The sequence below is a fragment of the Podarcis pityusensis genome, assembly GCF_964106645.2.
Source record: "Podarcis pityusensis genome assembly, chromosome: 2".
Lineage (NCBI taxonomy): Eukaryota > Metazoa > Chordata > Lepidosauria > Squamata > Lacertidae > Podarcis > Podarcis pityusensis.
The window spans coordinates 82,597,803-82,624,139 of record NC_138029.1 but is presented as its reverse complement, the minus strand read 5'-3'; the positions used below and the strand labels follow the sequence as shown (position 1 = coordinate 82,624,139).

Below are 26,337 nucleotides of genomic sequence, written 5' to 3'. Positions count from 1 at the left end.
CTCTACTGTCGCTATCTACAGATTTAGAGAGACAAGAAGGGCTCTCCTTTTATTTCCATGGTTGTGTAATTCAAAGCCAGAACCTGGAGTGAGATCTGATAAGGAGTAGCCAGAGGCAATGGCCTCCTGACAGCAGCACTGTTGCCACTTATTGGTATTGGTGTTGGGACAGGGCTGCAGCCACCCTCAGTTTGCCGCCACCCTGACCAATTCTGCCCCAGTACATGGCAGTGATGCCACGGTCAGGGAGCTCATGATGCATTGCCGCCCCATCCTACCAACCAGTCCTACCACTAACCTAGAATCACCCCGACCAGAACATATTCTATAAACTTAAAAAAGCAATGCATATATTTATTTATGGAAAACAGCAATCAAAACATGGAGTCATTTGGTAAATAAAGGAATACAAATAAAGGTGTTGATCTCCTCACCAAATATACTTGGCTCTCCACTAACAGCAGGCTAACTCCCAGCCTTTTACCTATGCCTCCACTCTTTCTAATCTCACTCAATCTTCAGTCTTTCTCCATAGCCACTCTTCCTAAATGTCAACCTGTCACTCCATCTGACTCTATCCACCATTCCAGTGCACTCTGTCACTAATTCTTCCACTTGTTGTTCTGTTACACACCTTCTAAAGCTATTGCTACATTTTGTGTTGTTCTATAAATTAATTATGCATTGTGCGAAGAGGTACTTTCGCCCTCTAACACCTGTAATGTGACTACTGTATGAAAAGCATGCATTTTCATTAGTCTGGGGCATGGCTTTTGCGTACATGATGTGGCCACCTCGCTAAAGCTGAGCAGGTAAGGGTGTGGTTAGTCCCCATGTACCTCATCCTGAGCTCAAGTGTTACCAGCTAAAGGGCAGGTATGAAATTGAATAAACAAACACATAATGCAGGCAGAATAAATGCTCATAGCAAATCTTTCAATCTATCAATTATATTGACTTCAGTAAGAATCAGTAAATGAGCACCCATACTATGATTCTGAAGTTGGGAGAAAGTTGAAAAGCAGCTTTGTGATATAAGGTTCGTTGGTCTGGAAAATTCTACTTTTCACTGGGCAGACCCCAAGCCTAAAAAAGACTATTTAGAACCTGGCCCAAGCTACTTAAGTACATGGCATAATTAAAAGGAGTTAGCAAGCAAATGGAGAAAACAAGCAATTTCAAAGGCCGAGACTATGATTGAAGGCATTTTGCATCCTTGCATATATTTTTGTATATTTAGTTAATGATTTTAATGTTAACTGAACAGTAATCCTACAGTGATTTTTGCTGAGCCCAAAATACTAAACTATTTATACTTGGGATTTACGGCTTGGTATTAGCATGATTAACACTATTTATTCTTGTATATTTTAAATGACAATAGTATTTTCTTTTAACATTATTAACTTGCATCTTCATGATTGCTGCACTGGAGGCTTGAAGTCATGGACTAAAACTGTCATAAAAATAAAGCTGCAGCTCAACAAGACTGTCATTCATGCCTTTCCTTAATTTGTAGGAACTCTCATAATCTTACTGACCCATCCCCCAGTAATGACAGTATTAACTGCAGTAGCTTGGCGGGGAATACTTAAGAAAGAAAAACTAAGCATGCCAAGAACAGGAGAAAGAAGAGCAATTAATGTCAAGATGACTGGGGCACGTTTTTTCTAGATCAATATAAATGAAAAATTGAGGAATTTAAGAAACAATTATGTATTTTAAAACTAAAGATAGATGTTCTGCGTGAATCAGATGTGTTAGCTGAATGTTAATTTATCTGAAGCCTCTAGTTTTTATAAGTCTGCATAGTCTCACCTCTCAACCCTTGGTTTCCAAAAAAAGAAGACAAGTTTAGAACACAAAACCTTGAAGGGAGGAATGCAACAAGAATGCAAAACACACCCTCTTAAAAAATCAAACCATCCTCTTATATATAAATGCTGGTGCCACCCTGCGTACCTATACTGTATACCATTGTTGTCCTAAGCGAAACATCTGCATGGACAATGAAGCAAAAAATGAAAGCAATGCTAATATTATAAAAAACTGAGCTTGAACATGAGGCTGAAGCCCTATGCAGAGTTAAGTATGCTTAAATCTATGTATTTTTCTTGGTCTCATTTAGGTATACCTACTTCTGCATCATACCGGGCAAGAGAAAATCTCAGCACTGAATTCACGGTGCAGTCTTGCATGACTTATTTTATTAGTCTGTCTACCACACATCTCTAAAATGTACAAAACTAATGGAGGTGAGACCTGAATTCATTTAAAAAACCACTTTTCACACCAGATCCACAGGGCCTCTTGTTTCGTAGGAGATTATTTTGTTGCAGATCAGCCTCCTGCACATTCTTAAGTAAGCATGCCGTGGAAGCTTCTGTTCCCAACCAGCTAGTCAGGTTCCAATCCTGGGATGAGGTGGCACTACCAGTGTTCACCCTACCACCAAACATAGCACACACCCTCAAACAATGCCACCTGCCTCACTGGCTGCTCCACTTTCTTTGGAAGAGCAAATTCAAGAGAGCTGTTTTAAAAAACATCTATTTAAAACATAGGTTTGCCTTATTTCCCTGATATGGCATTCTGGTTTTCTCAGGGTTGGGAGAGAACGGGACTCAGAAGTGAACCACTCTGTGGTAATCCTTTCACCTGCCGTCTCTGGATTTTTGTCCCGCATTTCTTTCATTTTTTGCCATTTAGGTGTTAATATTCCTTCTAAGCAACCAAGTACTTTTATCCCTCTTGGCAGGTGTAATTTTCATTTCCCCTGACATTTCCTCTTCAACTACTCCTCAAGTACCCCGCGTAGTACAAACTGCCCGTGAAGAATTCCTTACTTTTACAAGCATTTCTCACATGCTCAAACGCACACGCAGTCACACTTTGTCACGTTCTCACAAATATGCCATCCTTCTTTTGCTACAGCTTTGCTACTCCCTTACCACCCCCTTGACGTGTGACACTCTTTATGTACAGTTCTTCAATAGGCTCTGTTCTGGATCCAGTCTTTGTACAAACTCCCATGGTCTCTATGCCCAGTAGAATGGGGTAGGGGTGAAGGGTACAGATCTGAGATCAAGAGGGATTGACACTGCCATATTGTAGATACTGTAAGAGAAAAAAGTTAAAATAGTAGATAGCAGACTCACTGGGAAGATTCATCTCAAGCATTTCTAGACAAGGTGAGCCGTACCACTTTGAGGCACCTACCTTGTCTCATTTGTGAAATGCACCAAACCTGTATCAGCTAACCAGTGGCCTCTATCTGCACAGCCGCCATGTTTTTATGGGGTGGTGGCGGGGGGGGGAGGGGAATCCACCTCAACAACATACCAAACTTCAAGAGCGTGTGTAGCTAGAAATGCTGTTATTCAAATATTATGACGGTTGCTTTGATCCACTTCAGCTGCAGGATTCAATGGGAAAAAAGAGTATTCTTTCTTATTTTTAACCTTGAATACACTTGGCACAATTCTTCTCTCAACAATTCTCCATGATGAGAAATAACACAGAAAGCAGACATAATCATTACTGTGAATGCACAGTTCTCATCTGCATTTCTTTTTAAAGAAAGAGGATGCGAACCTAGCATGATGATAGATGTGGTCCATGCATCCCCAGTGACAGCCCACTCGCCCTAGAAGAGTCCTATACATGTGAATTCATTTGTGCTTATAATGCCCTGGACGTATCAGATAACCAAGAGCAAATGCATTGTCAGCAATGTAAGCCAACGCCTGCACCAGACAGATACCTGCAGTGCAGACCTAGGTTTAAGCGAACACCATACTTAAGGAAGACCTGAAAAGACCACAGAAAAGCATATATCTCTTCCGTGTGCAATCAGAAATGAAAAGTCCCTGATGCAAATTATTAATGAACGGTGCTGTTAAAGTATAAGCTCCATAGTATGAAAAGGAGCAGAATATATTGTTCTTTAAATAGTGAGTCATTTTATTAAAGGTATTGCCTATGCTTATACTACAGATAATAAAAATTAATAAAAAAAATAAGGGGGAGTTTCTAATTCAAGCCCAAGAAATTCCATTAGGACATGCATGTGTGTAAACCTCTACAATTAACATCTCAGGAAATAGGCTGCATAATTAAAGAAATTTTGGGTGTTCTCATTCCATTTACATTGTTCTTTAAGTTAAAGGCAGAAATGTGTATCTCTGTGAACAATTGCTATAGGTACACTATAGCTTACTATATCTAACAAGAGCAACTATTGTTAATGGATAACTTTAACAATGATAAAACTTTAGAACGCAAACAGATTTCAAGATTCAGCAGGTCCCACCGTAGAAGAAAACATGGTCTCACGCCTTTAAACCCTGCCTTTAATCTGGGATGTAAAAATGCCACCTTTTATAGTGAAGTATTGTACTAGGCTTTTATTGTCATTCAAATAATCTGCAACCACAAAAAGTACAGGAACTTCACCAGCGTAAGCACAACTGCAATGAATGGGTGTATTCGGTGAATTATGTGTGATATTTGGCAAATATGGTTGTTTACAGTATGCCAGCCTAGAAAATGAAAAGGAACACTTTTCCAAGGTGCAGATAAAATCATGACCATTCAAACCCCTCCTCTAAACTTCATTACAAATGGGCAAGTTGGATATATTTGGAGCTAAATCCAAGTTTACCACCATGCCCCCCACCCCAGTGTTTGCTAATGAAGTGAAGAATATGCCTCCCGCTACAGAAGCATACAGACAATTTCCTTTACAGTGCAAAATTTACATGACAACCAGCATAGGAACTGGGAAGATCAGCCATATCAAAGAAACAGTGTTGTGGTTTCCCCCCCTCCCATTTACTATACTGCAGGAAGAACAGCTCCGTTTCCCTTAAAGGTAAATGATAGAGACTCAAACCAACTATTCATCCTGTAAGGGGAAATATCCTTATTTGTCTGGAAGCAGACTCTCTTGAATTATTACTGAAAAGAATGAGATTATGAATACGTTAAGATTTCATCGAAAGGCACAGAGGAACAAAAATTAAATGACCCTTGCATTGGCTGGGAGGGTAACAACACCATATTTAGGCCACACAGAGAACACAATGCAGAGTGCAGAACAGAACAGCCCTGTCCAAAACAAGTGCATCATCATCACAGGCTTCACTGGAATGAACTGGGCTTGCGGCACCAATCCAGAGTCCTGCATCTTTGTAATTCAGCTTAGGCTTTGATTTTAAGTACTGTGAAGCAGAAGTCAAATCTAGTGACCCAATGGGACTTCTTTCCAAACAGGTATGTCAAGGTTTGAAGAGCTACGTCTTGCATTGTAACATCGGTCCAAAAGGCAGGTGCGGGTTTCCTATGCACGCTGCTCCAGGCTACTAAATAAGGTGCCCATAGCATGTGTACACTCTACAATGCTTCTACTCTAGTGCATTTGGTGGCTGCAGTACTGCAGAGTAATGGCTCATGTCACTGTCCACTGTAACTGATTCCTTTGCTTTGCCTTGGGAAATATTCTATTATCCTTCCATCCAAAATTAAATGCAAATTATCCAGTGAAACCAAGTATGAAACAGGATACCTGGGATTAAAAGCAAACTAAATTTTGATCCCGCAGAGCCCCTTTTCTGTCTTTTTGCAAATGGAACACAAAAACAAAAACACCATTCACGATACTACTTGTACACTTATGCGGCACTTTGATTAATACTTTGTTACCATGAGAATCTTACTGCATGTCCACGGGTGTCACCTTACTAATTTTTGTCTTCCAATGGCACTTGAGTGTGACTTATGTTAGAATTTCACTGTTTCTACTCTCATCATCAGTATCTTTTTACTCATAGAGACACAACAATAGGCAGTTGGGAGGTGAGATGAAAGCCAGTAGCATTTGGGTTAATTCACTACTATCTCAACATCCAAATGGATTATTCTTCACAGCCAGACACTAGGAAGGGGTTTCACATCTGGGATGGTGCAATGATGTCATCTAGCTAACTGTCTGGATTACTACTGTTCCAGTGGACTAAATATTATTGTTTATGCCTTGAACTGTCCCCCCTCCCCCACAACTTTGACACATCTGAAAATGAAAACACCAGGTATGCCTTTGTCTCAACAATGTTAAAAATATAAGCTATTGCAAAGACAAATATTTGAAACACAATCCTGAAGCTCCAGTTCTACAGAGAAATGCATAGCTTACAATACAGACGCCAAGTCAAAATTTAAAATACACTAAGAATCCTAATAATAATAATAATAATGCCACCCAAATGCTAGGACAGCTTAAAGACATTAGCAGTAGTACAGCTCGAAGTGCCCATCCTATCAGCATTGGTGTTTCCTGTTTCATTTAGTTATGGTATTTCAAACCAAAACACAATATATTTATTTTTTAAAAAAACAACAACCCGCCAGATGGGAATTAAATACACAATTATCAAGATGCAGACAGAGGAACACAGTACTGCCAGTGCAATTGAGAGATGATGAAGAGAATGTAAAATGAGCATTGTGGTAGCTTCCGATTATTTACACTGCAGTATAGCAACCAATAGGAAGGTATCCTACTACTTTAGATAATATTCTTTATTTCAGAATAATCTACCATAAGCAGATGAGGAGTTATTACAAAGAATACCATTTCAGAACTCTTATGTCCTTATTTTTCTATGCAACTTTTGGAAAATGGCAAGAGACCACGTTTTATACAAGGATTCTGAGCCAAAGGGGTTTCCAAAATTAAGGACTGTATATCTTGGATAATAACTCTTTTTTAAAAGTACATTTTAAGAAGATTAGGAAGCCAGTATATGCTGTTTTTAGGCATTTACCCATATCATCCCTTTAAAAAAAAACCAAAAAACTGGAAGGGGTGTTTTTACACAGTATCCACAGAAAAATTCTGTCAGTGAAGGAAGCATTATTTAATAAATGCTGAGTATTCCACTTTAGTGTATAAAAAAGCTTAAATAATTTGGAAATATTTCAAATGACTTCAGGCCCAGAACTGTGTTCTGCCATAACTGTTATACTTTTTTAAAATCTCCATTTTCAAATACTAAGTAACATTGAGAGGAAGAGTATTTTCTGCTCAGTTGTTATGTTTCTTTAACAGCCATTAGGTTTACTGCACTAACGGTAATTAGTGAAGCATAAAAGTTTCTTTGCCTTACCAACGCAACACAGGAGCAAGGACAGTCTTATCAATAGCAAACTGTTTCAATTCACTGATTTGAACGGCACTAACCCTTACCATGCAAAATACACAGCACATTCTTCGTGCGGAGCAAAATCTTATTTATTTGGGTTTTTTATTAAAAAAATCTATTTAAAGTTTAACTTGGTCCATTGAATCATTTCAATCCAAGCTCTAAAAATTGCATCTGGGTAGCTGAATTTCACTTTGAAAGCTCATGTCTTCAAATCATGCGGAACTGCAACCCCGGAGCCCTTTTTCAACTTACCACCGGCCTGGATTTCTCATTTATTTTTAATTCATCAACAGCTATATTTAAACACAGGTTATCTGAAAGCAGGATTTTAATATAAGGTTGCATGTTTAAATGAGACCAGATGCAAGCTCTAATAATCTATAAAAGGTCTAATAATCTATTCTCCATTCTCATTACTCTCCAGAATTATGGAGACTTAGCCCAATTTCTCAAGTTTTTGCACTACTTCACAAGCTTATTACCCAGCTGTGCAGCTGAGCAGGAAGATAACCACATTCATTCTCCTTATCTGTAATGATGTAATACATCCCAGCACTGGCCTGAGATGATTGGAGGAATAATAGGATTGTAAAAACTGCAGAGATGACAAACAATAGTCAAGCCTTCGGGTCCCCCACCCCCCACCCATTGCAACGAAGTACAGCCAGAGAGAGCAAAATAAAATTTGCCCGGTTTTTGTACCTCTTGAATGAACTGTGTGTGTGTGTCTGTGTGTGCGTGCGCGTGTGTGTGCGTTTGTGCATGTGTGTTTACACAGAAAAACTGCTGCTAACATCATAATCCCCACCTAGGAAGCAAAACAAAAGCCAGGCACACTTCTAAATCTAAATAGCTCCACCACAGAGAGACAAAGTCATCTGGGTGGGCTCCGTTTAAGAAAGGGAGAGTAATCTAAAAATAACCAGTGAACAGCGAAGTCTATAGTCTCTGCAGTGTGTAAAAAGACAGCAGGCAGTTAAAAGTGTGGAGGGAGGGGAGGAGCGGAGAATCTCCTCTGACTGAAAGATGTCGTTCCTGTCTCTTCAGGGTACCAAACCGGATTCCATTTTCAGCACTAAATCCATCACTCCGGTGCGTACACCTGAAGCGATCCTTACCTTCTGCAGAAGTTGGGAACCTGAGTATTTCGCTGCGATGGATCTGATCTCCCCACCAAATGCAGAGGCCCAGAGTTTCACACTGCAAAGAGAGAAAGAATTAAAATGCGGAACAGAGGCAAATGTAGTAATGCATGACAGTTAACAACAACAACAACAACATCACCACCACTCCACTCAAAATCTGAGCTGCAACTCACATATATACCTGCAGCTCAGGACTACAGTGCGCGCCTCGGGGGAAGCGGACTGTGGTCCACAGAAGCTCACAGCCACAAGAATTAGCTTAGTCTTCCAGGTGCCACAAAACTATTTGTTATTTCAAAGCAGGAAGGGTGCACTTTCTCAGTTTGAACCCCCCTCCCCGTTGAGCTATTCCACTAGGCAAGGCGAGGGGAGTGGGGAGGCCTCTTTCGTCAAACTTGCCGGAGATGAAACTTTATCAAAACAAAACCTCGCTCTGCAGCAGCAGCGGCGTCGGCGGCGTTTGTCAAGAGCTCCGTATTTGTGTTTATTCGCTTGTCCCTGAGCGCCTCGGCTGAAGCGGGACTGCGGGCGAGGAGCGAGTCGAGCGTGTCCGGCCAGTTGCCGGCCCAAAGTTCCCCCGCGGAGGGAAATTTGGGAAATAATAAGAAATAAAGCTCCGTTTCCCGCAGCCCCAAATCAAAACGGCAGGAAGATGTTTCGGGGTGGGGGAGAGACAAGGAGCCATCCATGCCAACCCATTTCGGCCACCCCGCTCTCCCTGCGACACTTACACAGCCAAGGGGATCTGCTGCTCCGAGCCGGCCACGGCCACCAGGCTGAGGCAAACACCTGCCCAGAAGAGGGCGAGGAGCCCCGCGGAAGCCCTCCCGAGCCCGGGCATGGTGTCGGTCCTCGGCGTGCCTTCCCAGCGACGCTGCTCTCGGCTTGCGCGGCGGCGGCGGCGAGGGAAAAGCGAGCGGGCGGGCGGGCGCGGAGCCGGGGCGCGGCGGGGCGCGGAGTCACGGCGCCATCCTCTTCTCCTCAGCTCCGCGAGCGGGGCGGCTGGCTGGCTGGCTGGCTTCGCTCCAGATCCTGAGGCGGGTCGGGCTCTCCCGGCTGGTCCCCGAAAAGTGGGGTGTCCTCGGCAACCCGCCCCACGGGCTTGCCACGCTGCTGGGCAACCACAACTCCGCTCCGCAGTCGGCGGCGCGCCGGAGTTACTTCCGCGAGTGACCTCGTGGCTGCTCCCGCCGGCGCCTTGAAGTGCAGAGCCCGGCAGGTTTGGGCGGGAAGGAGCTCACTCGCTGTCGTCGAGGGTCAGGTGGGGAGGAGCTCGGCGGCCGAAGCGCGGCTCACTTTGCCCAGGGAAACGCAAAGAGGTCCCTCCCTCCGTCCCCTTTTGGGCGACGTGTGTACGCGCGCCTCCCTCTCCCTCTCGCCCGCCTCCCTCTCTCTGCGTTCATTCAGCGCTGCGCAGCTCCAGCGCAGCCTTCGTCCCAAATCAAGTCCGCGCTGCTAATATACCCTGGTGGAGAGCGGCGCGGCGTCGGCCGCCTTTTAAGGAGATGGTGCACGCCGTCAGGCAGGCATCGCAGGGGGAGGGAGGAGCAGCAGGAGGAGGAAGAAGAAGAAGAAGAGGAGCGAGCCAGGGCCGAAAGTGTCTCCAAGGCGGCAGAAGAGGAGCAAGTCCGCAGGAAAAAGTGCAGGACGGAAGGCAGGACGATCCGCGTTGGGATCAGCGGCAGCGGGGAGCCGGAGGGAAAGGTGCCGCAGCCAGAACCGCAGCCCCTCCGCCGCCGCCGCCGCCGGAGGAAGAGACCTGGTCAGTTTCAGGCAGCGCGCTCCTGCGTGACAAGCCCCGGTTAACGCGGCCCCGGCGATGAAGGGCTGAGGGGATCGCTTCACCTCTTCCACCCGCGGCACTTCCAAGGCGCAGCGCGGGAGGGAGGAGCGGGAGGAGGGAGGGCGGCGGCGGCGAGGAAGGCGCGCAAGGTCGCTCCCTGCCGCTCTGCCCTCCTGCATCGCGCTGACGAGGAGCCAACCTGCGGGCGCCCCCTCGGCCCTTCAGGTCAGCAGTCCGCGCGGGCGGAAGGGCCTCCGGAGCTCCCCGCGAAGCGCGTCGCCGCGCGGGCCGCCGGCAAGCATGGTGTGCTCGGCGGAGGCTCCCTCGCGCTCTCGGCTGCGGCGAGGCAAGATCCGAGAGATGGGTGAACCCGGGTGGGTGAAGCGCGGGGGGGGGGGGAGGATCCGATGAACGGGAGGAAATGCAGCACAAGGAAATCAATGCGAGCCTAAGTGACTGCTGGAGCCGGGGAATAAATTATTAATCTGGCCTTGTGGAGGAATCCCCTTGGTAAGGGGTGAGGGGCAGGATCGCGAGCTAGTGGTACAACTGAAGCCAAGATGTGTGTGTGTGTGTGTGTGTGTGAGAGAGAGAGAGAGAGAGAGAGAGAGAGAGAGAGAGAGGCGCTAAGGAAGCAAAAGATGCTATTTTCAGTTACTTAGGGGAGGGGGGCTAAACTGGTCTCCTTAACCTTTCCACACACCCCTCCACCTGATAACTCTTACCTTCAGTGCATCAGAAGTAAAGAATAAACAGTTGCCCACCTGATTGTGAAATAAGCATCCTAAGAATTAAAGGTGAGCTGAGTCATCCTAGTATTGTATTACAGGAGAGAGGGGAAATGTACAGGAGCTGGAGCTCTCTCTCTCTTTCTCTCTCTCTCTCTCTGTAAGGTGACAGTGACTGTGCACTCCTGTTTGAGGATGCAGTATCCAAGGCACCCACACGCCTAACTTTCTTAATAACTTTTGAACTCTGTTCAGAATCCCACCTTCTCCACCAGGGATGTTAGGAGTACCAAGCCCCTGTGACAAGTCTAGGTTCTCACACACACACATTCCCCCCACTTTTTAGAAAACTTTAAAAGAAAGGAAACTGCTTATAAGACAGCTGAGCACTCTGCAAAGTGAGGCACTAGTGAGACCTCGGCCACCCACCTCCTTAATTTCCCAGAGTCATCTATACATATAAATTAGCATATGCAAATTTGAGCTATTATGAGACTGTGGCCTGAATCCTTTTAACTACCAATGAGCCCTCCTGCTTTCCAGCATGCTTACAATGTGATATACTGCCTGCTACGGTCTTTCTAAATAAGAGATTTTGCCTCGAGAGAAACAAAAGGTTTCTGCCAACCTTACCTTTATCAATCAAGCTGGGCCTATAGGATTCAACAGTATGTACTGATTATTTCATCTCATGGAAACAAGTCCCCTGTTTTCATTTTTATGCTTGAACTTGGGTAAAGCAGCAGCAGCTGCTGCTGCAGCAGCAGCAACCTAATGTTTATTTGTGGAGCAGGATCATCAACATTTCTGCATGTATAAATCCATGCTGCTTTTCCTTGAGCCATGTCATCAGCCATGTCACTATCAGCTGGCAAACTGTAAAAAAATAATAATGTGTGACTGGGTAGCCATATAGCCAAATTGTGCTTCCATTTAAACAGCCAGGTGTTCATAAATACACACACCTGGGCATCGAGGGGAAGGACTGTAACTCCGCAGTAGAGCATCTGCTTTGCATCACAGGGGGTTCCAGACTTCATCCCTGACACCTCCTGGTGCGGTAAGAGAGTCTCTAATCTGAAACCCCAGAGGGCCACTGCCAGTCAGTGCAGACGGGGGGAATGTTATGGAAGGTTTTTATATTACCCCTCCTCACTCACGCTAGTGAGTAAACAGCAGCGTACATTCCCTTTGCAACTTATTGGAAGCAAGTTGAAGATTCATTAGAACCCTTTAATTAAGCAATCCAGACTGGATTGTCCAGTCTGGATTGTTCCTGGTAAATTTCCCCTTTATTTCCCTCTTAAAATAATAACAACACAACACAGACTTCTTTAAAAGTAAGAATAAAGTTTTGTTCACATTCAGTTCACAGCAGTAATCTGAAGGCAGGCTTTATTTTGTGGTTACAGTGAAAAGAAGTCCGAGCTATCTCAGATTTTCTGCTTGTGGCCTCCATCCTATGTGAAGGTTGAGCCATGCACTGGCTAAGAGCCAGGAGAGCAAGAGTCCAAGAGTAAGAGAGTAAGAGTCCAAGAGAGAGATGGTCGTTTAGCCAGCCCTTTTATCTGGTCAACTAGGTTCACGGCCACCTACCTGGTCACACACACGGGGAGGAAGCTCCAGAGCAGGTATGACAGGAAGTCCTCCCTGTCTGGAACCACATTCCCCTATGTGTCCATTCTACGCAACAGGAAAATGATGTACTTGACTGCTCTGGCAATAATACATCCCACACAGACAGTACTGAAGTAGGTGGAGCAGTGGTCTGGCTCAGTATAAGGCAGATTCTTGTGTTTCTGTGTGACCTATCTAGTACAGCCAGAGTGAAGTACTCCAACAATTCTTTATGTGCGTGTATCTTAGAAGCAATGCAAACTGGCTGTTGTTCCCACAATTTATAGAATCGTAGAATAGTAGAGTTGAAATAGACCATGAGGCTCATCCAGTCCAACCCCCTGCCACAGACAGCTTTTTCAGTTCATGTGGCCAGCATTACTAAACCGCTTCTGGTGCATGGAACACCATTCATAGCAACACTTGCTTCATAGCAAGATGCTTCATCTAGCCATGGACCATAGCAGCCAACATTATGCCTCTCAAACCTGTGATACCATTAGTAACATCAAAACTGAAACATTATATCACAGAGTTTCTAAAGCCATAATGTTTGGTGGCCACGTAAATTGACATATTGAAGGTTTTTCAGAGGATTTACATATTGATGTATCAACAGAGTGAAAAGAAACATTGGACAACTTGCATGATTTAAATTCTACAACCATGGAAATAACATTTTTAATATATAATAATCATGGGTTAGATCTAGACTTAAGGCAAAATTGTTTCAAAGTCTGTAAGAAGCCAGTGTGGTGTAGTGGTTAAGAGTGGTGGACTCGTGATTTGGTGAACCGGGTTCGCGTCCCCGCTCCTCCACATGCAGCTGCTGGGTGACCTTGGGCTAGTCACACTTCTCTGAAGTCTCTCAGCCTCACTCACCTCACAGAGTATTTGTTGTGGGGGAAGAAGAGAAAAGGAGATTGTTAGCTGCTTTGAGACTCCTTAGGGTAGTGATAAAGCGGGATATCAAATCTGAACTCTTCTTCTTCTAACTGTTAATGAAATTATGCCAAACTGAAAGCCTGTCAAATATAGAAGAGGTTCGGAAGGTTCCTTCACTCAGATAGGCAAAGCATCCTCCAATGGAAGGGGTCTTCCTTTGATAGAAGGACTATTTTCATTGGAGGAAGGGAATCTTTAGATCCAACCCAATGTGTTTAAACTACAGGAAGGTTGATCTAGAATCTGGATCAACCTGGTGTCCTCCATGTGGTTTGGGCTACTACCTCCATAAGCTGGGGCACCAGGTTGGCAAAGTTAGGAGAACTTCCTACACAGGAATAGTTACACACTGGATCAAACTGTTCAGAAAGGTGGTGCAATGTTGTCTCTTGGATTTGCCATGAAAGTTTAGATGAGTATTGGTTTCTGGTGCTCTTTAGGAAAAGTATGTACGGCTTCATTTTAGTGCAATGGATCAATCATTAAAATGTCTCTAATCAAAAGTAGGGGAGAAACTAGCAGACTTGAAGAAGGGTGTGGGTGGTCTATTATGGGAAACTACAGCAAAGTCACCTTGCTGCTCAATGAATAAGCATTAGCTAGACAATTGTGCAGGGATCAGGGAGTGTTACATGACCCGCTCTGGCCTATTGTTATGAAAAGATTTCCTTGCTGGTCTGGCTAGTCTTTTCCTGCAGTTCTTTGGCCACAGGAACTATTGTCTATATTGCACAGCTGCTGAGCTCCAGGTTTCCATCCACCACAACCCCAAGACAGAAGACCTGTCTTCCAGGTCTATCTGTAGATGCCAAGCATTGAACCTGGGGCCTTTTGCATACAAACCATGTGCTGAGCTACACCCTGTCCCCAGCTCCTGGTCCCTTTGAGGATTTGAATCCTGACTTACAGTTCTGATTTTATGTGAATGACATACTTTGTATCCCATCCTCAGTCTGGTACTGCTGTTCAATATTTTAATAAGGGATTTGAGTGAGAGTATAGTTCTGCATCTTTAAGATCATAAAATATTTGAAAGCCTTTAAATGCTTAGGAGAACAGAAAGAAATGCCACTAACATTCAACAGTGGGAAATCTAGGAAAGAATTCAAACACACACATACAAAGTGGGAGATAATTGGCTAGAGAAAAATCACTGCTGCGAAGGAGATGTGATTTATAGTGGAACACAAACTGAACACAAGCCAGCAATGTGATGCTGTAGCAACAAGAAAAATGTTATTTTGCATATCATTAGAAGAAGCAACATATCAAAAGCATGGGAGTTAACAGCACTATTAAACTCAACAGGATTCCTCTGTTATAGTGGTGCAGAGTTGTTGTTTTTAAGGAATGGATCTGCATTAATGCAGAATTGCAGAACAATTAAAGGTAGTATACAAAGCAAATGCAGCCATGTTGGTAAGCTATAGAATACGTAAGTTATGCAATGTAACACACAAGGAAAGACCGGGGATCCTCCACCTTCATCCCCTACCATCATCATTCCAATTCCCATATATTCAAGTCATAAAGCAATGAATGGATGCAAACCATGGGTGGGAGAGAGACATGGCACCAATGTGGCCTAAGCCTATAAAATCAGGAGAGTCACAGTGCCCTTCATCAAATAGAGTCTGGATGTGAAATATGCTTCTGCAAACTTAAAGAATGTGAGGAATTTGTTTAGCATGCATTGGAAGCTGCCTTGTACCAAGTCAGATCACTAGTCCATCTAGCTCAGCTTTGTCTATGTTGACTGATGGCAGTTCTCTAGGGTTTCTCCAAGCCTCACCTGAAGATGCCAGAGATTAAACTTTCTGCATGCAAATCAGATGTTTACCACTGAGCTATGGCCCATGGTTTTCATGGAATCTTCACCCATTCTTTTGTAACAACAGAGTCTGTTTGTATTGTAAGGCTGAAATTCTAAGCACCCTTAACTGAGAGCAAGCCCATTGAATGCAATGGCTTATTATTATTTTTTTAAATAAACTTGAGTAGGATTGTGCCGAAGATGTCCTCAAACACTACTTTTAGGGTTGGATTCCTCCTGCTGTCCTATTTTTGTTTCCTGCTCTTCTTACTCTGGTTCAGATCATGCTTCACATTTGCGCAGACGTGTTTTTCCTGAAGCTGTGCCTTAAATTTCATACTCTGCATATCTCTTTTTTACATTACTTTCCTCGCCTTTCATTTTAGAATGAAATATATTCATATATTATAGGCATAAAAATAATCCCACAGAGTTTGAAGTATGGTGGATTTGCTTAAAAGAGTTGGGCTTACCAAATTAACATATAAGAGGTCAAAATAGCATCACTCTCAGGGAGGGAAATGGCCCCTCCCTCCTTGCCAACCTTAATGAGAAGGCTGGTACGCTTGCACCTCCTTCTGGCTGGCAGGAGCAGCAAAGCAATATGCTCCAATGAAGATACTTAGCTGAGATCATATGAAACAACGAGTTTGCCTCCATCAATACCCTGGTGAAAATAAAGCCACAGTTGTGGGTTGAAAGAAGGCACAGTTGTGGGTGGATACATGAACAGTCCTATCTGAGACTTTTCAAGGAGCAGGTTTCATGCGGTACTAATATGTCTCCCTACATTCTTAGAGTCACAGGAACGAGAATAGCAACTGACTTCCCTCTGATATTGCTATGATCAGAAGGTCGGCAGTTCAAATCCCCACGACAGGGTGAGCTCCCATTGCTTGGTCCCTGCTCCTGCCAACCTAGCAGTTCGAAAGCACCTCAAAGTGCAAGTAGATAAATAGGTACCACTCCGGTGGGAAGGTAAACGGTGTTTCCGTGCACTGCTCTGGTTCTGCCAGAAGCAGCTTTGTCATGCTGGCCACATGACCTGGAAGCTGTCTGTGGACAAACGCCGGCTCCCTCGGCCTATAAAGCGAGATGAGCACTGCAACCCCAGAGTCATCTGCAACTGGACTTAACGGTCAGGGGTCCCTTTACCTTTTACCCTTGGAGGGTGCATCAAACGACTTGAGGGGGGGGTAAAATTCCAGTCACTCGATTTGAGGGCTAAACCGCACATGACTTTAGTCATGTATTTAAATAAACAAACTTAGCCTGGCCACTTTTGCTTGGGAGAAAAAGCTATTGGAGCCCAGACTGTGGAATATGCTTCTGAACCAAATATTAGCACAAATCTATTTTTCTGCTTTAAAAAATCGCCCTCTGCCTGGCTGCTGTTTGCCCCCAGAGGTGCTACTTGATTTTCAAGGGCAGAAGGAGGGGAGGAAGCAAGTGAGCCAGATTTTCAATACATTTGGAGTTGCTCTTTATGGCTGCTTTTTCTACAAGTAGGTTAAAGTGGCCAGGTTAAATTATTTTTTAAAAAAACATGTAGTTTGCTCTTAGAGGAGAGTTTGATCTGTATCTTTTCAGCAATTGCCTCCAATACTTAAGCCTGTGCCTTTTCTGTTGGTCATGCATCAGCTACTTTGGAAACTTCCAAATATCCTTTTTCTGTTCATTTGCTGTTGCTTTTAAAATCACAGCAAAGGTAGCAACTAATTCTAGTCCGAGGATTCAAGCCTCAGCATTTCTGTAACAGAGTCCTGGGTCCTAGGCTAGTTCTTTTAAGATGTATAGAGCATCTGAGACAAAGTTAGGCAGTCAATAGAAGCAGATCCATGGGTTAGTAGCTCTTTTGCTAGGTACAAGATTGTGAAAACTCCAAAACCCACAATGGGGCAATGCCTTTATTGGCACCGACCAAAATGTCACAAGCAAAGCAAGGCATTTTAAAATTTACAAGAAAATCAGAGAAAGTTGAACAACAAGGAAGTGTGTTAGGCACAGAGACAGTCTCCCAACAGCCACAGAGCATTGCTCTGTATGACAGGTATGCAAAGCAGGCAGATATTTTGCACCGTCAATCAAGCCTAAACTTGAGTACCTTTATTTCTACCTGCAAGTAGCTTATTTGGCTCACCCCTTCCCAAAGCAATCCCGGAGTTTCCTTTTGCAGTTTCTCTTTTCTATAACTGCTCAACCTAGGGAACATGTACTCCTGGGAGCTTGCCTTAGCCAAAGCCATCTGCATTTGCTGTACCTAGCAGTGAGAGAGTGGGTTTATACCTAGGTAGTAGAAGCACCCCAGCAGAAAAGAGGGGGTGCAGAATAACTGGAAGCATGAACATTATTGGTGGGCAAAGGGTAATCTTCTGTGCCTAATGATTAGCTGCAGAAGGGGTTTCTAGCACCTCATGATTCATGTCCAAGGAACGCTTGCATCAACATCCTACAGTGGAGGCTATGACAGGTACCATTTTCATACCTTAATAAACCACTTTGCTTGTGTGCATTTGTCTATATTTTTGGCCAGGGGTGGTATTTCATTGGTTTTTGGTGATGTTTTTCTGTTTCGTGTTATTCTGAATGAGCTCCTGGCTGCATGAAAAGTGACAGTGCAACCAACAAAGACGGCAAACGTCTTCTACCGTTTACCTGGCAGTAAGCCCAATTAATCTGAGTTGAACTTCCAAGTAGACATGGATCCGATTGTGTTGTTAGTGTCTATTTCTTGAATGCAGCAACCACACAAAAAGCCACGACTTCAGAACCTAGCATATAAAATAGTGAGCTACATCTCTGACATACACACTCAAAATTGTCAAATCCCCGCTTTAATATCTGACTGGCAACTCAACAGCTTACCTGAAATTACACACCTCATAAAGAGCTGCCTGGCAGATAGCAAGCAGAGATTTGGAGACTGTTGCTATAATTTGGTGTTCTTGGAATAGTGCAATCAACCGGGGAGCAGAAAAGAAAAGGCATAAACAGGCGCTAGAATGATGAACGGTTATCCATTGATCCTAGGCTATTTAGTCCATAGCTCCATGCATTTAAAAGGCAACAGGTCACCTTAACGGAATGGGAAAACCCTAATTATCAGGTTTTTGCACCCTGGATACACTATAGGTTTTCCACCCAATATGTTTTTTTCTAGAGGCTTTTTGTGGCAAGTGTGCCGGTTTCACCTTACCTGCACTTTATACCTGGTTGGCAGGTACAGATATTACACCTCGAATTCCTGGGAATTTATGTTATTTCCACATTTTCAAACATGTATTCCAAACACTGGAAGAATGACATGAATGGATGGCTGTGTGACATGCTTGGCTTGGAAAGGTGCAATTACAGCACCTGAAGAAGGAAATTAGGAAGGAGATTTTGGCTGGGCATATGGAGCAGGGGAAACAGCAAGCGAAAATTAAATAACTGGCATGGATGTTTATTGTGCTTCATTTTCAGGCAGCTACATACAGCAAGCTCTACTCAGATGTGTGTGATGTAAAGCATCAACAAAAATAACCAACTTTCTGATACCTGCTTTTCACCCCATATCCATGGTTTTGATCTACCCATGTGTCTCAATAGCAGAGGAGGGCAATATTCCAAAACCTCATGCAAGTGTTAAACCAGAACTCTTAATTTTTTCCCCAAAATTTTTTATTGGTTTTCACAATATTATAAACAAACAAACAAACACACAAGACAAACAAACATAACAAACATAAATCATAGCCTTATTGAAAATTACAGTTATTAACTTTGTTAAGTGACTTCCTCGCTTCCCCTTAGTTGAATTTCATTGCATGTCCTTTTAACGGTTTTCCAAATCCCAATTTTTATGAAATTTAACTTAAACATTAACATCCTTAAATCTTCACCCTATATAATTAAACATATTAATTCATCACTTAACATAAACAAAATCCTAAGCCTATTAAGTATCTGCAAGGTATTTCGGGTTAATTTAACTTAACAAATTTAACTAAATAATCATTAAATTTATTCCATTCTTCCTGATATTCCTCCTCCTTCTGGTCGCGGACTCTTCCAGTTAGGTCGGCTAGCTCCGAAAAATCCATCATCTTCATCTGCCATTTTTCTACTGTGGGTAATTCTTGGGTTTTTCACTTTTTAGCTAACAAAATACGAGCAGCAGTTGTGGCATACAAAAATAATTTAACATCTTTGTTGGGCAATTCCAAACCTGTTATTCCAAGAAGAAAGGCCTCTGGTTTCTTTATAAATGTATATTTCAACATTTTTTTCAATTCTTTATAAATCTTTTCCCAGAAGTCTTTCACCTTGGGACAGGTCCACCACATATGATAAAAGGTTCCTTCCTTGTCTTTACATTTCCAACATATATTGTCACAATTATGATATATCTTTGCTAATTTTACAGGAGTCAAATACCATCTATACATCATTTTCATTATATTTTCCTTTAGCAAAGTACATGCAGTGAACTTGACCCCTTTCTTCCACAATCTTTCCCAGTCCTCAAACATTATATTGTGTCCTACATCTCTTGCCCAATCTATCGTTACAGATTTAACTTGTTCATCTTTTGTATGCCACTCCAACAATAGCTAAACCAGAACTCTTAAGGCTGTAACTTTTTTGTTGTTGTTGTTGGAAATTGAAGGCATAGTCCACAGCTCTGCTTAAGGGGAGAGCAAGGTGTGGAATGGCCACAAGTAAGTCTCAGACTTAGCATTCCCATCTCAGCTTCTTCTGCACCCAGCATTTCCCTGCTATGCTGGTTGAGCTTCACCCTTGGTGACCCAATTCCTTGGCAACTCTCTCATGCCTCATATTAGACCATGCAGCAGTCTAGTCATGCCCAAGCTCATTAACCTCCTCCCCTTTGGCTCATATTTAAGGATCTATTCACTCAATCAATTTAGCATGTCAGGAGAGGGCTGATAGGATCCAGACTGATTCATCTGTGGTCATGGTGAAATGATTGTGAAATTGCAACACGATGGGTTCAAATAACAGCTGGGCACTCCAGTTTCCCCATAGCTATTGAAATGTTGATGTTGGTGTTCTCAACTGATCTGTGGAGTTGAGGTGAAACATGAAGAAATGGTAATCGTCTGAAAGACCACCTTGTCACCTACAAACCCTCTTGGGTGTTAAGGTCAGCAGAGAGAACCCTCTTGGTGGTTCCACCACCCTCAGAGACTCAGGGAAGTGGTGGCAGCTGGCACCTCCACTAAACAATTTTTGATGAATGCTGAAGACAGACTTCTTTACCCTGGCTTTTGACACCTACGTATATTTTCAAGACTCACCCATCTCTTGTGGTTGCAATTTGTTTTAAACTGTTTTTAATGTATTTTACATTGTTGTAGTCCATTGTGGGATGTTCAGGTAAAGGCTGGCTGCGGCTTCTTCTTCTTCTTCTTCTTCTTCTTCTTCTTCTTCTTCCGACTACTACTACTACTATTACTACTGCTGCCGCTAATGCTACTCCTACTACTATTATCAACCCATTCAACCAAGTCTGACACATAAATATAATCTTCCCTTTGGCTCTCATGTTTACCTTCTAGTTAAAGAACATTCCATATTCAGATAACCACAAGATCTCCTAGTTTGATTCTCCTAGTTTCTCTGGAGAGAATCCTGAGGGATCTGAAAAGATGGGCTTTTATTCTGGCAGATCCACCTCTACACTCATTCATTTATTTATTTTTAAAATTTCTACGCCTCTTAATTTATTTTAAATATCTCTAAGTGGTATAAGAAAAAAACTGATGCAACCACAGACAAAAATATAGAAATTTTACATTAATACAAAGTTATTAATAGATATACAGTGGTACCTTGGTTTTTGAACATAATCCATTCCTGAAGACCTTTCGACTTCCGAAACGTTTGAAAACCGAAGCATTTACTTCCAGCAGCATTTAATTACGGAAAACTCAAAATGGAAGCCGCGTGCCACGTTCAACTTCTCAAAAGTTTGAAAACCAAAGCAATTACTTCTGGGTTTTCGGCGTTCAAAAACCAAAATGTTCGACTTCTGAGACATTCAAAAACCAAGGTACCACTGTAAATCCATTCATTTTCCTTCTGAGACACACTTCCTCTCAGCTTCTGGGTTCTTACCAAGGGTCAAAACAAACTCTCAGCTCACTCACAAAAGTCTCACAATGAGAAGATTTCCTGGAAACAGTAGACATCATCCTAGTCTCTCACTCTAGACCTGCTTTTTATGGACAGGCCCAAGGTGGCCATCACTTCCTCAGGCTGCCCACAGTTGTGTCCCATTCAGCTGCATTCTCCACACCCAGCTCCAGCTTCAGCAGGTTTGCTGAGTTTCCCAAAGGGTCCAGAGGATGGGGAAAGGGACTCGCAGCTCTTTCTTCACAAGCTGTCCTCTCCTCCTCTCTAGCTGCTTATAGGATTAAAGCTCTGTGAAATTCCATGCAAGTTCCTTAGTTAACTAATTCATCAAGTCAGGATCAAATCTGAGGTCAAGAAATATTTTTCATAAGTTACACTACCCAATAATCTGCATGATTCCAACTCATACATAATAATGCTATTGATAAAGCTTAGAAATATTTCAAAGTAATCTGCTTGTTTAAAAGGTTTTTATTCCTACTGATCTGCCATTAATTTCTTTGCAAGTCGTAAAAAAAAACCTGAGGTAGAAGTTTAGTTCAACAGATACAGGTTGCAGTTTAAATCATTTCTTGAACAAGGCCATAAAACAAAACTTAAGAATAGGGGAAAGATAAGCACAGTGAAAGCAATATATCAGGTACTATCTTGTCATCTGTGTTTTGCTTTACTAACTCAAAATCTTACCTCACAATTTGCCCCTGCCCCAAGGAAATGACAGTTAATTGAGCTTCTGAGGTGGCTGCATCAAATGTCTCAAGCATTCAGCTTCAGCAAACCCACCATGGGTTAAAATGCAAATGAGCAAAGCACGTTATCACACCCTAGCCAATCAGAGCTCACATTCCATTGGTAAGCTAGAATGCTTTAAGTTAATGATGTTTTTAGCTAACCAAATCCAATTTACCAGGCCAGTTTTGCTCTGGACCCTTAGCCCTGTTTCATATAGCTTTAATTTACTTTCAATTTTCAGTGACAGAGGGGGTGATGAAGAGGAAGACCCATTTTTTGCTCCTTCAGAGTGTCCAGCTGAAAAATGAATTCTCAGTCTGCAAATTATCTTTTTATATACTGCAGGCAGGGTTACATCGCACACGTAATGTTGTCGCTGCTCCAGAAATGCTAGATACCCGAGAGCTTGTGAGAAAATTGAGAAACTGTAATTGAGAAATATGGCATATAAAAGAATGGCCTCCTGGAAAAATGAGTGGGGGGGGGGGAGAGACCAGGAAAAGGTTTCTTCCCCTCTTTTGGCTTGCAATGATGAAAAGTAAAACAGCAATCAGAACATTGTAATGGTTTAATCTAACACATGTCCATTACAATAACTTGTACACTGGTTGTATAAATAACAGAAATTTGGATCTTAGAATTTTCCATCTGAAAAGGAGGAGTTTGAAGGAAGATTTTGGGTCAACCAATCATGCTCAGATTCGGCCTATCTGAAACAAAATGTGCCCTTCCTCACACACCCGTGGGTGCCCTACAGCTTATCCCCTTATAGTGCTGTTGAAAATTAACAGTCCTTCTGGGGACTTGCTCCCAAGTATGTATGTTTAGGATTTCAGCCTTAATCCTCATTCTCTACTGGAACCAAGCTTTAAGTGGATTAAATTGCATTTGCCACATTCATCCCTTTATATCTTACACTTCCTTCTTGCCTCAGGGGATTTCCCCATAGTGTGTTTTAGATTATAGCATGGGCAGTGCCAGAGAGGGGGCAAGGGGGCAAGTGCCCCCAGGCAAGGAACTCATCCCCTCACTTCTGAACTCCTGCCATTAGCATTTTTTTCTTTCAGAGAACAACTAGCCCACCTAGAAATATACCGTATTTTTGCTCTATAAGACTCACTTTTCCCTCCTAAAAAGTAAGGGGGAATGTGTGTGCATCTTAGGGAGCGAATGCAGGCTGCACAGCTATCCCAGAAGCCAGAACAGCAAGAGGGATTGCTGCTTTCACTGCATAGCGATCCCTCTTGCTGTTCTGGCTTCTGAGATTCAGAATATTTTTTTTCTTGTTTTCCTCCTCCAAAAACTAGGTGTGTCTTGTGGTCTGGTGCGTCTTATAGAGCGAAAAATATGGTACTTTGCACTCTTTCTGTGCCCCCAGCACCACCACCCACACAAATTTGTATAGCCTCTTTGAAAGCATATTTTTGCCTAGAAAACTCCGTAACATGCCAAGTTTACTAATGGTGACAACAGCAACAACACGGAGAACAAGGCTGAAGGAGCACAATTTCTTTAAAAAATCAAACCTAAGTGATGAAGTGGGGGAAACCAACTCCAGTAAAGGAGGAGTCACATCAACTGTTACTTCTCACAGGGCAGTTGGTGTCAGATGGCCCTGTTGCCATGGAGGGGACAAACCAACTGGAGCAGAGACCTTTGCTTGCCTCCCTTGGTCAAGTCTTCCTTCTGACCTTTTTAATCCATCTTCACTTTTTCCTGCTGAAAGTTTTCCTCTCTCTTATTCCATGTGCTTCTCTACCCTTCCCTTCCCTTTTCAGTGATGGGAATGTAGTTGCAGAAAGCCCTCTAGAAAGTCAGTTGTAATAGTGTAGTCTCCATACATTATTAGGCTACTTCTTGCATTGTAATCTTGTGTGGCTCATAAATCAGTTGAAAACATGATGGGCAAATTTATCTCCCCCCCCCCCCTTTATTTTTTAAAAAACTGACCTTGAAACAAAGGAACTGAGCCAACATACCTTTTTAATCCTGATCCTCTCAGGTATTCCAGGATAGCTCCACCTCCTTCGCCCCTAATCAACAGACGACTGTTTGTAGGGTGTAAACTGCAAAATAGTCAAAATTTGTTCACTCAGAGAAGGAGCCTCAGCAAGTTTTATAATGAAGGCAGAGCTTATGGTTTTAAATATGTATAACAAATAAAAGGAGGATTAATAACATCTGCAGCTGTATTTGTGTTTATGTCAAAGGGTTGTTGAAGCATAGATACATTTCCACTGCAAGGACTATTAATCTATCATTGTGACACTAATGTTGTAAGAAATTTCAGTCAGACAGCTATGCATATTACTATTTAATGGATCATTCCATTTTAAGCAAGCAAGCCACATCTTCAAGATGTAATGTAGGTGTCTAGAGTTACAAAGTATAAACCTCTACATATATGTATCTTAGGTTACAGAGTACATGCATACAGTATATGATCTATAGTATTGCTTTTAATCACCCTGGAGGAAGTAGATACACTTACAGAAGAGGCTTAAATAATTGAATGAAACCAGCATTTCCTTTAACACTTACCTTAGAAAAATTATTTTCTAGTGCTTCCATCTTTTATCTGCCCACTATAAATTAACCGTATGAACTATAAGTTACTCTGGTGTGATTTACAATACCAAATGTATTAGCTGCTATATACAATATTCAATGAGTTATGGGTTATTAATTAGCATGGTCAGCTGTTTGCAAGAAGCTTCAGAAAAAATTGCAGTGCTTGTCTGGTTTTTTTAAATTCTTCCATAATAATATATGTGTAGAACCAGTTTTCCTGTAAGAGGGGACTCAACAGAAAAAGAGAATCTTTGAGGACAAACTGCTTTGACTTTAAAAAAAAAAAAGCAGCATACAAATATTTTCATAAATAAGTAAAATAGTACCGGAGAGGGGGAAGAAAACAGTTGGAGGAAAGGCATCAATTTGCCAATGGACAAGTTCAGCAGATATTATGAGGGTGAAGTAGGAAGCAGGCACTTAGACAATGCTAGACTCAAAGTAACACTACCAGACTGGATGACCCTCAGTGTCCCTTCCAACTCTTCAGTTCTATGATTCTAAGATTGTAATGCTCCCAGATTTTGTGCCACCAAAACTCAAGCTCCATCTACCAGCCTTTCTTTCCTTTAGATTCTGACTGAGCAAAGCCCCAGCCTCTGTCTTCCGAGCACTTGCGCTTGACTCCCAAAGCTCCTTTGTGTAAAGAACCATCTAACAACTAGAATATCCTGTCATGGGCTGAACCATGCAAAACTTAAGGCGGGGTGACAACCTTTTTGACCCAGGGCTGTATTCACTCTTCACCAACCTTGCAGGGGTTGCATGCCAGTACAGTGGTACCTCGGGTTAAGAACTTAATTTGTTCCAGAGGTCTGTTCTTAACCTAAAACTGTTCTTAACCTGAAGCACCACTTTTGCTAATGGGGCCTTCTGCTGCTGCCGTGCCGCCGGAGCACGATTTCTGTTCTCATCCTGAAGCAAAGTTCTTAACCCGAGGTGCTATTTCTGGGTTAGCCGAGTCTGTAACCTGAAGTGTCTGTAACCTGAAGCGTATGTAACCTGAGGTACCACTGTAGTGCAATCCATGAACTCTGTCTCCTGTACCATGGACAGCTCCCAGGAATTAGACATATTCTAAAAAGGCCAAACTCTGAAGTGAACATTACTGATAACCAGAGCCCTGATCCTCAAGTAAAGTGGCAAGGGATTTAGACAGACAGCACTCTGGCCTGTAGCTATGCACTGAAGCACAGTGGTACCTCGGGTTAAGTACATAATTCATTCCGGAGGTCCGTTCTTAACCTGAAACTGTTCTTAACCTGAAGCACCACTTTAGCTAATGGGGCCTCCTGCTGCTGCCACGCCGCCAGAGCACGATTTCTGTTCTCATCCTGAAGCAAAGTTCTTAACCCGAGGTACTATTTCTGGGTTAGTGGAGTATGTAACCTGAAGCGTATGTAACCCGAGGTATCACTGTATCAATGACTGCCCTCAAATTGTGCCCATAGCCTCCAGCTCCGTTTGGGACAGAATAGTGTTGGATGATTATGGAATAGATTGGTCATCCAAAAGATCTGGCCTGCCAGTTCTAGGTTCAGGATCCGGCAATGCATCCTCCTAAGAGGAATAGTCTAAGGAGTCTCTCTTCCCTCAGAACTAAGATGCCTATTATTATTATTATTATTATTATTATTATTATTAACAAGATAGAATA

At 42.8% G+C, this 26,337-nt stretch overlaps 1 protein-coding gene and 1 long non-coding RNA gene across 3 annotated transcripts in view; one reads left to right on the top strand and one right to left on the bottom strand.

The window, feature by feature from the left end:
* Positions 1-9,627, bottom strand: part of CACNA2D3 (calcium voltage-gated channel auxiliary subunit alpha2delta 3) — a 479,869-nt gene extending 470,242 nt beyond the window's left edge. For both annotated transcript variants that reach the window (XM_080996726.1, XM_080996727.1), the window contains exons 1-2: positions 9,082-9,627; positions 8,324-8,405 (exon numbers count right to left, since the gene is read on the bottom strand). In XM_080996726.1, coding sequence (XP_080852852.1) covers positions 8,324-8,405; positions 9,082-9,191 — 192 coding nt within the window. In that variant the 5' untranslated portion in view covers positions 9,192-9,627. The remainder of the gene's footprint in view (positions 1-8,323; positions 8,406-9,081) is intronic.
* A 381-nt stretch (positions 9,628-10,008) lies between these two features.
* The window catches only part of LOC308472225, a 72,633-nt gene continuing 56,304 nt past the window's right edge, over positions 10,009-26,337 (top strand). Inside the window, exon 1 of the long non-coding RNA XR_013983368.1 lies at positions 10,009-10,112. This is a non-coding gene — a long non-coding RNA (uncharacterized lncRNA). The remainder of the gene's footprint in view (positions 10,113-26,337) is intronic.